At 38.6% G+C, this 14,764-nt stretch overlaps 1 protein-coding gene across 4 annotated transcripts in view; it reads right to left on the bottom strand.

Annotated features, from left to right (window-relative positions):
* Window positions 1-4,199: 4,199 nt before the first annotated feature.
* nudt13 (nudix (nucleoside diphosphate linked moiety X)-type motif 13) overlaps window positions 4,200-14,764 on the bottom strand; it is a 32,047-nt gene continuing 21,482 nt past the window's right edge. For 3 of the 4 annotated variants that reach the window (XM_059946499.1, XM_059946497.1, XM_059946498.1), the window contains exons 5-9: window positions 11,322-11,428; window positions 9,799-9,924; window positions 8,697-8,808; window positions 7,090-7,244; window positions 4,200-4,963 (exon numbers count right to left, since the gene is read on the bottom strand). In XM_059946499.1, coding sequence (XP_059802482.1) covers window positions 4,784-4,963; window positions 7,090-7,244; window positions 8,697-8,808; window positions 9,799-9,924; window positions 11,322-11,428 — 680 coding nt within the window. In that variant the 3' untranslated portion in view covers window positions 4,200-4,783. Of the gene's footprint in view, window positions 4,964-7,089; window positions 7,245-8,485; window positions 8,565-8,696; window positions 8,809-9,798; window positions 9,925-11,321; window positions 11,429-14,764 lie in introns of all 4 variants that reach the window. The other variant, XM_059946500.1, reaches the window with a different exon arrangement.

Genomic DNA, 14,764 nt, shown 5'->3' with positions numbered 1-14,764 from the left:
TTCATCTCCACACAACCACAATTTCTCCATCATTGCAGTATTCTCAAAAATCTACTCTATTTCTGTCTTCTACACTTTGCATCATTCTTGAAATGCAATGACTATAAGTGTTTGCAATATTCAAATTATGGTTGAATTAGTATTGTATAAACTCTAGCATCATCTCTGCTCTTACATGCTTTGCTTTTGCTAATAATTTATCCTTCAATTTTTAAGGATCTCTTTCATATACTCCAGTCTTCCCATTCTTTCACACCTCTCTGTATTCTCCATTTATTGTGTATTTTCTTGTTTGGTCGAAAATTCAATACTTCCCATATTTTTCGATTTAACTCCACACCAGTTTTCTGTCCAATTGACCAGATCATCATATCTTTTTGTGGATAAAGCTTTCCTTCTCAAACCAGATTTTGTACCCTGTGTAAATTTCTTTATCATGTCCTCTTCATTTCAGTCTGTTATTCATACTACAAAAGCAAAGGATTGATACAGCTCTTTGTGGAACCCCAATAGTAATAATCTCCTAGTGGTAAAAACATCCTCATTGTCATCTTTGCTTTGTTTCCTATCACTGAGCTAATTTTTATCTAATCTTCTTTGAATCACATTGGGTTTTAGTTTGTTTTTTCACCTGGACATTTTATCTAATGCCTTGCTAAAATCTACAACGACTACATCAAATATACTGCACTCATCAACCCTCGAATTTGCGTCTTCACCCTTCAAAAGACTGAAGAGCTGGAAGTTCTTAGAAAATCCATGCTGCATGATCAAGGTGCCTTTCAAAATGAAATTTTATACTGTCCCTCAAATAATTGGTGGTTTGCTGAGGTTAAAGCTACTGATCTATAACTACCCTGTTAATTTCTTCTCATTTTAAATTTCAGGAGTCTCCTTTAAAAGGAGAAAATAAACCAAGTCTGTTCTAACTTTCCTAATAAGTACAAACTTCATAGTTTAGCTCTTTATTTTATTTTTATCTTTAAATATTTAGTTTTAAATATTTTTATTGTACGTCTTTATTAAACATCTTTATTTTAAATATTTTGCCAGCACCCATCACCTATTGTAAATGAATAAGAATATGGTGTTAATTGGTCATTATAAATCGTCCTAAGATTAAGTTGATTCCTAAGGTTGTCATAGCTGGGGTGGTAGTGGGGATAAGCTCCCACTACTTATAAAGTACTCCAAATGGCATGCGTCTCTAACAGCCTCTGAAAACCAAGTCCAATTCTTGGTCTTCACATGTGGCTCGGCAGAACTGTCTCTACTGACAAGAGACGGGGCAAAGGCAGACCACTGGTGCCTCAAAACCAGTTGCTTCTGGCAGGGGGGGGGGGCTCATCAACCTTGGACGGCGGCCCATCTAAGAGAAAGAAAACTCTAATTTAAAACCTCCGCTGCTATGCGACCATACCCACCCATGGGAAGGGCTTCGGGAGTAAAACCCAGAGGAAGAAATCTGGAGCCAGGCAGTTTGATGTTGTTTACTTCACTCTGGCAACCTCTGCGATGACACTGGTGCCAAGCTGTATCGATGCTTGCCCTTCCCTTGGACTACATCAGTGATGTGAGTTGAGGGAATCGCTGCATGGGCAACAGCTGGTTCTTCAAATCTTCCCGCCCAGGCTTGTGCCCTGGAGAGGGCACAGGCCACCAGAGGCGCAAACCCACGATCCCCTGGGCTCAATGGCTGCCTACTACTATGATTAAGCTATGGTTAAATAGGTGGGTTGCTGGGCAGTGCAGCTCATTGGGCTGGAAGGCCCTGTTCTGTGCTGTATCTCTAAATAAACTGTACACATCACATTGTGATATCTAAATTTAACTCACAAGAAATCATCCACTAACTGTTACGCACACTGTTGATAAGTATGTATGCCTGTTAAGGCTGAATTGAGAATCCAGCATCCGAAGAAAGCATAGCCAACATGTCCAGCTCCAATTATTAAAGAAAACCTTTACAAATAAAAGAGAATTTCTTCTTAAATCAATCACCCATATGCTGGCCAGTACCAAGAGATTCATTTTTGTCTGACAAATTAATTTCATGGAACATTTCAGGTCTTGGCCCAAAATGTCAGCTCTTTGTTCCTCTTCATTGATGCTGCTTGACCTGCTGAGTTCCTCCAGCATTTTATGTGTGTTTTCATCATAGATACTTTTGCCAGCGTGCATCAGAGCTGTCAGGCTGAGATCTGGTGAAGTAGCTTGTTTTTTAGACTCTGGAAATGGAACTGCCAATTTTCAACAATCCATTAAATTTACGCCAACTGACCTTTATTCATCACGTTCAAAGTCCCAACACTCAGCCAAATATAAAAAGCCATATAAGGAAATTAAAAATGAAATGCAGATGTGTATAAGTTGGTAACTGCCAAGTCCTAAATTCTTGGGGAAAAAAAAAGATTTCAGTTATGTGAAGAGACAAGAAAAGCTAAATAAGATCATTTTGCTTGGACCAGAAATGATTCAGGAGGCATTTTGTTTTAAAAGGTGTTCAAAATTATGTGAAGAAACTACTTCCAGTCTGGCTTGGTAACTAAAAAGCACATGTTTAATAATTGGTACAAAAAGATTTACTTCTGCATACGACATTATCAAAAAGGAATTGGATAAATTTATAAAAAGGAAACATTTCCAGGGCTCTGAGATAAGCGGAGAATGAAAGTGATATTAAGTCATGGGTTGAAGAGCTTTGCAATAATTCACCTATTTTGAAGTCCACACCTTTCTTTCAAATTTTACCCATGTTTTGCAGCTCTTCCTCTGTAATCTACTACAAACTCCATAGCTAACCCTATTCCCTCCTTTCCTTTGTGTTCCCTCCGCCCACCCCACCATTCCTTTGTTGACACCAGCTCCTCAAGTCGTCACAATCATGAAGTCTGGGATACACTTACCTTTCCCTTCCCTGATGGCACCAACATAAGAAAAACATGTAGCTTAAATATTCCCCAAAATGAAAAGAGAGAAGGTTGTTTTTCCTGCAGTTTACATGTATATCGTTGCCTGGTCCAGTATAATTTAGATGGGGGAAAACAGGGAAACAGATCTCTAAAATTTAAAACAATGCATGGAACAAGCTTTCATCAACCCTTCCTCACCTATCAATATTTGTCATCTTATGAATGGGTTGAAGTGTAAAATAATATGAACATTTCTGTTGCATTCCCCTCTGGATGGCATGATTAATAGCTCCAACTGAGTGAATTTGTTCCTGATCGTGGGCACTGCCCATGCAGATTTTGCACATTCTTTTGTAACATTATGAAATTATATGCATGTGACAGAGGGAAATGAGAAAGGGAATAGGAGTGTAGGTGCTGCCTGTCTGGAAGCTAGCCTAGGGTTGAATGGCTTCCGGTACCATTAAAAGTACAAGATATTAGACAATAAATAGCACTTAGCTCTATTAATTTGTAGTACATTTCCTTTACCTGCAAGTTTGCAATGTGAATTTTTTTAAAATAAACACTGCAGATGCTGAAAATCTAAAACAAAAATGGAAATTATTGGAACACTCAGTATGTCAGGCTGTACCTGTGGAGAGAGACACAGCGTCAATGTTTCAGACTCTTCGTCAGAACTTAAAAAGAGTCAATAGAAGCTTGTAAACTTGCAGTGGTAGATGGACATGAGAGGGTGAAAGCTGCAAGGAGAGTGGGAAAGGGGTTTGTCAAACAGCTTTACAAACCTCTTTATTGTTTCTCTCTCCACAGATGCACCTTGACCTACTGAGTATTTCCAGCATTTTCCACTTTTGTTTCTCATTATTCACCTTATATCATCAGTCAATAGTAAATGATCCCATTTCAATTTGTTACTGTTCTTGTACAGTAACTGGGGCATAGAAAGAATCCTGACAGTTGTGACACACTGTACTGTGAGATCTATGCATTCATCATTTTAAACACTAAATATTGTCTAGTTATATAGGACAAACAGAAGGGTTTTCTGTCGGCCTTGAGGTTGATTAATCCCTTACTTATTCAAACTTTAGATGAAGTAAAAAAAAACAAATTGCTATTAGGTCCTTTTGACATCAAGTTATTGATAAGAAATTATTCATAGAGCACAAAACTGTAAGGAAATATCTCTATAATTAACATAAAAATGTATCATCAAAGTCTATTTACAGTAATCTCATGGTAACCATTATCATAAATTAGCTTAGGAATACTTGAAATAAAATAGAGAGACTTTATTAGCATAAGTAAAATGTTTTAATGAATCAAATTAACAATGAACAGGATTAACTGAAATTTTGTTTCAAAATGCTTCAACAGGGATTACTTCTGTTAATGTGAAGATTTATTTTACATGATCCCTGAGTTTTTCTTGGAATAGTTGATACGGACTATCAAAAATGGGACGAGGATCTCCAAAACCGAAAAGAATTTTCCACAAAGAAAGGCAAAATTATTTTTTGTAATCAAAATTAGGTTTAAATGAAATCAAATCCTTTGAATCTTAAGGTGAGCCCTTTAAAGCAGAAGCACTGGTTGAATGCCAGAGATTGTCATTTATAATTAGGAATACACCACAATAATGACTTGTTCCTTCATCTGTCTGGAGCTGCAGTGGACACAAACATTCTTGATTATATCTCCCTTTATAAAGGTCTTTAATGTGGAAAACTGTCTGACGTAATGCAGTTGTTCCTTGTGGTTGCCTCGTTAGTAGATGAACCATATAAACTATCACACATGGTGCAAAAGAACAGCATCTGTGCACCATTCAATCCCAATAGTTGATTATCTGCAGGATTTCAAGACTGCTACTGCTTTTGCATCCATTCTTTGATTAGATGATGTGCTAAAGCCTGGGGCGGTGGGATCCAGAACGCAATCTCACCCATTTCTTTCTTGCTTGGTACCTGCTTACGCTTTAAAGGTTCCTCTATCTCTGTAGCATCGAACCAGCGGGCATCCTCAAGCTCAGAGTTGTTGAGCTCAATCTGAAGCCATAACAAAATGCGTGTCAATGTGTGGAAATTACAGCGGCAGTGACAACAAATAAGATAAGTTGTATTCGACAAAAGTTAAGTTAATAAGATACAGGAAAATATATAAACACAAGAGATTTTGAAAATGCTGGAAATCTAGAGCAACACACACAAAATGCTGAAGGAACTTAGCTAGTCAGGCAGCATCTATGAAGGGGAATAACAGCCAGCATCTTGGGCCAAAACCCTTCATCAGCATTTTGTGTGTATTTCACAGGAAGATTTATAGTGTATGACAGACTATAAAGTAATTAGTTGGTATGTAGCTGTGCAACTTGGCAGTATTAATCACTAATGACTGAGTTACAAAACAGTAGTTATGACTGTTAAAAGCAGGGAAAACATTTCTCTTTAAAGGTTAATTATAGCATATTTGTCCTATCAGTAAAGAACGAATTGCCAATCAGTTTTCTTTACAAGTTTTTCTAATTCATCATCATCATTTATGGAAGAGCCTGTAAGTCTCAGTGCAGGATTTATAGAATATTAGGTAATGCAAGAGAAATGTGAACGGTAGCGGTTAATAAAAGTTTGGTCCTGCCAGAAATGCACACACTGAGAAAACAAAGATAAAAGAGACTGAATACACTGAAAAAAAATCTTTTTCCCTGTCTTGTTGCTTTCCTGTCAATGCCAAGTGTTAATCACATTAATCACAAAGACCAACTTTTCAATATAAATTCTGTTTGATTGGCATTGACAATCTTTGCAGCTCAGAATGCTCATTTGAGTTTGGAAAGTGTAGAATGATGAGATATAGTAGAATGAGGTTTATTCCACATACTGTCCAGGTTATGCATAAACAGTGTCACACAGCATGGAAGCAAGACCCCCTGGGTTGCTCCAACTATTAATCACTAATCCCATTTTATTCTCCATTACTCAATTTGTACAATGCCTGCCAAAAGTGAAGATTACTCAGTCCTCACATTAAAAAAAAATAATTGACAGGAAAAATGCCAGGAATGAGCTGCCACCACAACTGGTGCATGCGAGCTCAATTTCAACTATTAAGGGAAGTTTGGATAGATACATGGATGGTAAGGGTATGGATGGCTATGGTCCCAATGCAGGTCGATGGGAGTAGGTATTTTAAATGTTTTGACATGGGCTAGATGGGCTGAAGGGCCTATTCCTGTGCTATACTTTTCTATGACTGTCACTCTTGAAGCAGAAGGCAACGTCTTTAAATCCCATGCTGGAGAATTAAGCAAAATTACTAGGTTGTCTGCTGCTCTGTCACAGAATTTGTGTCATTCAGAAATCAGGTCCTGTCCATACTCCCAAATTAACAAGATTTCATGTCACTAGTTCGAAAAAGAGGGTTCTCTTGACCACAAGAGATTCTACAAGGTGCTGGAAATCCCCACACCCACACACACACACACACACACACAATGATGGAGGAACTCAGTAAGGCAGACAGCATCTAGGATGTCCCAGTCTTATATGCATCCACTAGCATAATTAAAATAAATTGCAAAAAAGGTTATAGAATGGCCTGCAATTCACTGTTCTATCTGCTTGTTGGATTTTTCTAAATTTCAAAATTTATTATACTTTAACAGTACTTCAATGATTATGAAGTACTTAGTAATTTCAGAGTTCATTGAAAGGCATTATAAACATGAAAGTGTTTCCATTCTCTTATAAAGAATTGTGTTCATTGAGGATTTGATGATATGACGTAAGTGATGGCTATGACAGAACTCAGTAGCAAGACCTCTTGACTAAAAATGCAAAATGGATCAGAGTTTCAAAGCAATAGGCACCTAATGGAGTCAAAACCTTTGCCACAAACAGAAGAGTACATAGCAACAACTGGGCATTTCTTCTTGGGCTAGTTACAAAGCACCACAGACAAAGCCATATTGGAAGCTGTCTTATTCTGCAGACTAGACAGGGAAAGTTGTAACGACTTGAAACAACTTACAAAGTAAACCATAATGGTCCACATTTCCACATTTTTGTTGTATTCACTTTTTTGGTCTCCCTCTCCTTGTAGATTTCAAAGTTATCAGGGTGCTAAATTTCAGAAGCATGGTCCTTATTTTTCACCTCTCCAGAACTTATCTTACCTTGTTCTGCTTTGGCTGCACCATTGCATGGCACCCAATCATCAGAGAGCTACTGGGAAAGGGCCAGTGTTGGGATGCAGAATACGACAGTGAGGACACATCCAAACCAACTTCTTCCGCCACTTCTCGATGCACAGCCTCTTCCACTGTCTCTCCTGGGAAAGGCAAAAGAAACGAGAAATAAAAAGAAATTTGCTACAAGTCAGTTTGAAAGAGAAACCAGTCAATGGTTAATGGTGACTGTGGGGTTGTCCATCAGTTGGCTGGGTTATTTCTGCATAAGATGAAAATGGTCTTTGACCTGTCTCAATTACGCTACGCTTACAGAACTACTAGAGCTACAGGATTGCACTATGCACAGCTATAGTTTTATATAAATGAGAAGATATAGATACACTAAAAAATGTACAAAAACATTCAGAAGGATATCACCAGAAATGAAAAGATATACATGCTGGGATAGGGTAAATAGGCTAGGTTTTTCACCCAAAAATGTTTAGAATATAGAACACTCTACTACAAGATATGGAAGCAAGTAACACAGTAGAAGAGTAAATATAAAATTGATACAGGATACAGATCTGTGCCCACAGTTCACCAGTTCAAATGTGCTGTCAGTAAAGTTAAATAAGGCAAGACATTGCCACACTAGGTTGCAGTCATCACGGGTGGCTATAGCTGGTATAGTACAGTCAGCCTTCCTTATCCACGGGGATTGGTTCCGGGACCCCCCACGGATACCAAAAAACACAGATGCTCAAGTCCCTTATTTAAACAGTCTCAGTGCGGTGGACTTTAGGACCCAGTGGAGCTCTGGACCTTGTTTAACCTGTCCCAGTGCGGTGGACTTTAGGACCTGGCGGAGCTTGGGACCCGCCGCCCACAGCATTTCTGTTCTGTTGACAGTAAACAATCACGATTGAAAATAAAGTGGAAATAATAAAGCGATCGGAAAGAGGTAAAACGCCATCGCTCATTGGAAAAGCATTAGTCTACAGTCGATCAAAGATCGGAACAATTTTAAAGGATAAAGTGAGAATAATGGAGCATGTGAAGGCCCTGTCCTGATGAAAGCTACATTAATTACTAAGCAACACAGTAGTTCAATTATTGAAATACACACGTTTAAGTGTTTATATACATATAAAGGTAAAATATATACTACATACTAAGACAAATGTTTGACTGACGTTAAATAATACCGGATGTACCTATTCCGACTTAGAGAACTTATGTTTTTTTTCCAATTCCCAATCCACAGTAACCTATGCACATCCTCCCGTATACTTTAAATCATCTCTAGATTATTTATAATACCTAATACAATGTAAATGCTATGTAAATAGTTGTTATACTGTATTGTTTAAGGAACAATGACAAGAAAAAAAGTCTGTACATGCTCAAACAACAAGTGCTGGAGAGAGAACTTCCCGGTTTCCCCGATCTGCGGTTGGTTGAATCTGCGCATGCGGAATCTGCGGATAAGGAAGGCCGACTGTAATCTGTTATTAGAGATACTTCAAAACAATATATATTGCAGCAAAAGCTAAATTCTGTCTATAATCTTGCACTCCATGTAATCTGTTATAGTAAGAAGATTTAATTACCAATGTTGCAGAATCCAGCTAGCGCACTATACATTCCAGGAGGAAACCCCTTCTGGCGTGCCAGCAGGCAATGTGTTCCATTGGATACCAACATGATAACCACAGGAGACATCTGTTAATGAAGAATTGCAGGAAGAACTTAGCATTTAAAATAGTTTAAAACATTTGCAATGAATATATGATGTTTGTCATTAACTGCTATAAAATGGTTAAATATGATGGGAGCCCAATTAATTGGAGAATAATGCTGGGAAGTGGTAGAATATCACACTGGTAGAGATGATGATACTCTTTTGTGGGTGAGATTTTTACAGCAGAGTGGGAAGAATTTATAGTCTGAGTACACAGCTTTGGCACTCAAAATATACAATTCCATTTCTCAGTGCTTACATCCCTAATCTTCAAGAGCAACGTGTTATGATTAATGAACTTAAACAAGATGTATCCACATCTATTCCTGAAACTTTAATGAAAAACCCTGTTTACACTTCTTATCTATTTATTTTGCTCTCTCCATTTCATCTTGAATCTTCTTCCATGCCCAGGGGTTGTATTACAAGTGCCATTAGCGCAGAGACTGGGAAATAAAATTAGTATTGAGAAAATGAGTATAGAGTGACAGCAAATAAATAAACATAGTGGGTAGAAGCACAGTCAAATCTCTACTATCCAGAGTAATGAAAGAGATATCTACAAAGAGACTGGATAATGTAAAACATATTAAAATACATTTAAATGCACCAACATGTTGCACTGTGTCATTCAACAATTGTTTTATAGTGCTATGTTTCTCCAGCTTCCTACTTGCAAATTCCCAGACTGCCTACAGGAGCTTATAGATGTATTTACAGTATCCTCTCAGATCAGTTGTTTGAAACATTCTGTCGGGCCCCACGAGAATTTTATGCGTTTCACTGCGATCACTTAAATTCAATACAGTACATCCAGTCTGCTTAACGTAGCCTTATGTGCAGAAAAGTAAATCACATCCCAGGAATCAGGCTACTGAATCTCAACCAAAGAATATTTCTCCTTCAGTAGGTAGGCCTTACAAAAGGAACATCATATAAGAGTACGTCATATAAAGCTAGCTAATGACTACCTGTGGATAATAGGTTACTTCATCTGTGCCACAGACACGCTTGCTGCCGGATATATTTTTCTGCGTTGGTTGTCCAGTTCTACCACAGTAGAGATGTGTGCTGTGCCAACGGAGAAGGGCCTGAGCCTAAAATACATCACATTATTATGACTCACATTCCCCATAGATAGTCTAACCTGAAATATAAGCTCGGTGAAAGTTCAGAATACAAATTTGAGGAGATTGATCTTAAACTTAAACTCATAGAAACAGAGCAATCTTTTGTCACAAATACAAGACCCAGCAGCTACTGGATATCCAGAGTAAGACACAAAAAATGCTGGAGGAATTCAGCAAGTTAGGCAGCATCTATTGCAGGGGTGCCAAAGCTAGGGGTCCATGTCATTAAAAAGGTTGGGGACAACTGATCTACAGAGAGTAATAAAGAGTTGGTATTTCAGGCCAAGATGCTTTTTTTTTTTAATCACTATCTAATACAATGCAGTGGTCAGCATTGTAAACCAAGGAAAGATATACAGTACAACAGAATTTCCCAGAATTCTGCAAGTAAATCTCAAGGTTATATAATTTATACATTATTTGATAATAAATGTACTTGACTTGACTTAAATTAAAAATAAGCTTCTGGCCAGAAGTCAATTCATTTCATTATGTTCAATATCATTGATTTATAATTTTCTAATATTGTCGATGTAAGTTATTTATATTTTTATGTTAGGAGTAAAAACATAAATTGCTAAATGCAATTGGCAGTTGTATTAAAAATAATTCATTAAATAAACCGATTTGTTAACTCCTGCTTCTGAACCAGAATACAATAGACCTGGTTTGCACTAACATACCTGGTGCCACATTGGACTCTTAGATCATTTATCTGTAATGCTAATTCCAGCATTAGGGTGTATTAAAACAAGAACTGTCAAGATGAGAAACAGTTTCTTCCCCCAGGCCATTGGCCACATCGTGTTCAAAGAGTCACTGGTTAATCTGTTCCATACCTTCCAATATTTAATATGAATGTACTTTAATTCATTATTTATGTGTCATTTATCTGTAGATTTTATCCTTACCTTCATAAGTTACCATGTGTTGTGTGTACTACTGTGCTTTACATCCTGGTTCAAAGAAACATTGTCTTATTTCTATATACATTATATAGTTTCATATGTTATATACATGTATGTAGTAACTTCACTTGAACATACAAGAAAAGCCCACTTTAGAACGTCCAAGACCAGAGCCTAGCCTGAAATTAAAACTGCAATATTCTGCAGATGCAGTAGCATAAAGTTCTGAAATCAATCTATGAGAGGCATAAGAATAGAGAAAATTATAATATATTACTGACATAACAGCCCTCCTCACCTCACATTAATACACACAGTGTACAGGTGCATTAACCTCCTCTCCCTCCAGCCCACCATCATACCCTCTCGTTTCAGCCACACATCAGAAACATCTAGATCTGACACTTGCATGGAAGCAATATTTATCTTCAAAATTTGCCAAAACTTTAGTCTTACCTGGGACAGCATAGCTGAATCCTTTCCTTCCACAAGGAAGAAGGCTTTCTGAAATTCTACAAACCTTCCCTTTAGTAGCATTTCCGCTCTGGCTTTTTCAGTTTGTCCTTAATTTAAAAGCACAAGTTGAAACATGGTCAGATTATAAGATATCAGGAGAATGCTATTTGGCTCCTTGTTCCTACTCCACCACTCAACAATCATTATAACTTTCCTGCACTAAGCCCATATCCCTTGATTCCAAAATGCGTCAATCTCTGCCTTGAATATATTCCGTGAATGAGCCTGCACAGCCCTTCTTAGTGAGGAATGAAGACATTTCTTCCACTGTCAATCCTGAATGACTGTGCCTCACTTTGAGACTGTGACCCCTGATACACCAGCCAGCAGAAATCTCATCTGTACGTCAGCCCTGTCAAATCTCATGAGAATTTTGTTTTCAATTAAATCACCTCTCATTATTTTCTAAATTCTAGAGTATTTGGCCTTGTCTGCATAATACTTTCTGATAAGACAAAACTGCCATTCCAGAAATAAATATAGTGAACCTTTATTGCACTCCCCCTCTGATAATCATATTCTTCTTCAGATAGGAAAACCAGACCAGTGCATGACACTTGGTGCAGAGTCCTATATAATTGCAATTAGTTATACTTACCTCTGTACTTAAATCTTAATGCAATAAATCTTAATACTGTTTGCTTTCCAAATGCTTGCTGTGCTTGTGTTTTAACTTTGCATGATTCACATACAATGACTGTCTCCACCCCCGCACAAACCTGCCGAAAACGAACAACTATCAATTCCTGAACACAAGAGATTCTGCAGATGCTGGAAATCCAGAGCAACACACATGAAACTCACGAGGTCAGGCAGTATCTATGGAAATTAATGAACAGTCAACGTTTCAGGCTGAGACCCTTCTTGAGGACTACTCTGCTTTTCTCTTAAAAAAAGCCAAACGTCAATGATGATTACAATTTTTTCACATTATATTCCATCTATTCATCCTCACCCACTCACTCAGCCTGTACACATTCCCAAACCTTTCTCAATTCACAACTCAAATAAAATAAGGAAGCATTTAGGTTCTTGATTAGTAAGAGCATCAAAGGTTAAGGGGAGAAGACAGGAGACTGCGATTGAGAGGTACAGTATAATAAATCAGCCATGATCCAATGGCACAGCAGACTCAATGGGATAAATGGCCTAATTCTACTCCTATATCCTATTGTCTTAGGACCTTAAATTGCAATAGTACCTATAATAGCCTAGAACTGAGATCACATCCCACCACAGAATCAAAAAGTACAACACAAATCCTCTGTCACCTATCAGAAATACCTGATCAGTCATATTCCAGCTCTTTCTCCAAAGTACTGCCATTGGTCTAAGTATTTATCCATTTCCCATTTGAAAATAATGATTGCATACACTTCTACTACACGTTCAAGTAATATGAGTACCTAAATGGAGAAACGACAAGGTTACAGGCATCTAAAACAAGCCACAATTCCAGGTTAACACTAATCACCCAACCATCATCCTAAATACAGATGAGCTTTTCTTTATCATTAAGCTGCTATGGGTGCTTGTAGGCTGCCAGGTTTCATGGAGCATTACAGCACAGAAACAGGCCCTTCAGCCCATCTAGCCTGTGCCAAACTATTATTTTGCCCAGTCCTACTGACCCGCACCTGGACCATGACCTCCAAACCCCTCCCAACCACGTACTTACATAATCTTCTCTTAAATGATGAAATCAAACCCGCATCCACCACTTCTGCTAGCAGCTTGTTTCCCCTCATGTTCCCTTTAAAAATTTCACCTTCCTCCCTTGCCAATGACCTCTAGTTCTAATCTCACCCAAGATTATTTATAACACTGAATACAGAGGGAAGATAACTTATAGGTTATAACATGCTTTGTAATGTCCTGAGGCATTAGATATAAGAAGGTAAATATAAAAAAAGTTTGAAGTAAACAAACTGATTAATACCATCTCATTTCAGGGAAAGTATATTGTAAAAATTATCATGATTTATACAGGGAAGTCCATAAAATGTATTTCACAAAATAAATGTTTAGATACTGTGCTTAACAGTCTAGCAAAGGCATACAAAACAATATTACATCTGGTAACACACAAAATGCTGGAGGAACTCAGCAGGCCTGACAGCACTATGGAAAAAAATACAGTCAACATTTTGGGCCAAAACCCTTCAACAGGTCTGGAGAAAAAAAAAGCTGAGGAGTAGATTTGTAAGGTAGTGGGATGGGAGAGAGAAACACCAAACAACAGTTGAAAATTGGATGAAGCAAGAGCTAGAAAGTTGATAGGTGAAAGAGACAGATGGCCATGGATGAAAGGAGGAGGAGGCAGTGGGAGGAGCACCAGAGAGAGGTGATGGGTGGGGAAGGAGATAACATGAGAGAGGGAAAAGGGGATGGGAAATGGTGAAGGGGGGAGGGGTGGGGGCATTACTTTAAGTTTGAGAAATCACTGTTCTTACCATCAGGTTGGAGGCTATCGAAACGAAATATAAGTTGTTCCTCCAACCTAAGTGTGACCTTATCCCGACAGTGGAGAGGGCCATGGATGGACACATTGGAATGCGAATGGGAAGTGGAATTAAAATGGATGGCCACTGGGAGATCCCGCTTGTTCTGGTGGACAGAGCATTGATGCTCGGCGAAGCGGTCTCGCAATCTACGTCAGATATTCTCACCAATATACAAGAGGCCACACCAGGAGCACCCAACACAGTATATGAACCCAATAGACTCACAAGTAAAGTGTCACCTCACCTGTTTGGGCCCCTGAATGGTAGTGAGGGAGGAGATGTAGGGGCAGATGAAGCACTTGTTGTGCTTGCAAGGATAAGTACCAGGAGGGAGATCAGCAGGGAGAGATGAATGGACCAGAGAGTCACAAACGGAGCGATCCCTGCGGAAAGCAGAAAGTGGGAGGAGGGGGAAGATGTTTTTGGTTGTGGGATCCAGTTTGAGGTGGCAGAAGTTACGGAGAAATATGTGCTGGATGCGGAGGCTGGTGTGGTGGTAGGTGGGGACAAGAGGAACCCTATCCCCGGTAGCATGGCAGGAAGATGGGGTAAGAGCAGATGTATGCGAATTGGAAGAGATGTGGTTGAGGGCAGCATTGATTGGTGAGGAACAGAAGCCTCTTTCTTTGAGAAAGGAGGACATCTGCTTTGTGAATGAAAAGTTTCACCCTGAGATCAGATGCGGTGGAGACTAAGGAATTGAGAGAAGGGGTTGGCATATTTACGAGTAGCAGGGTGGGACGAGGTATCCCTTATCCCAGCCTCACAATAGAAGGATGTATCTTTAGAATAAAGATGAGGGGAAATTCTTTAGCCAGAATGTGGTGATTTTGTGTAATTCATTGTCACACACAGCTGTGGAGGTACTTTTGGTACGAT

This window comes from Hypanus sabinus, chromosome 21 (genome assembly GCF_030144855.1).
Source record: "Hypanus sabinus isolate sHypSab1 chromosome 21, sHypSab1.hap1, whole genome shotgun sequence".
Lineage (NCBI taxonomy): Eukaryota > Metazoa > Chordata > Chondrichthyes > Myliobatiformes > Dasyatidae > Hypanus > Hypanus sabinus.
This window is presented reverse-complemented; position numbering and strand designations above follow the sequence as displayed.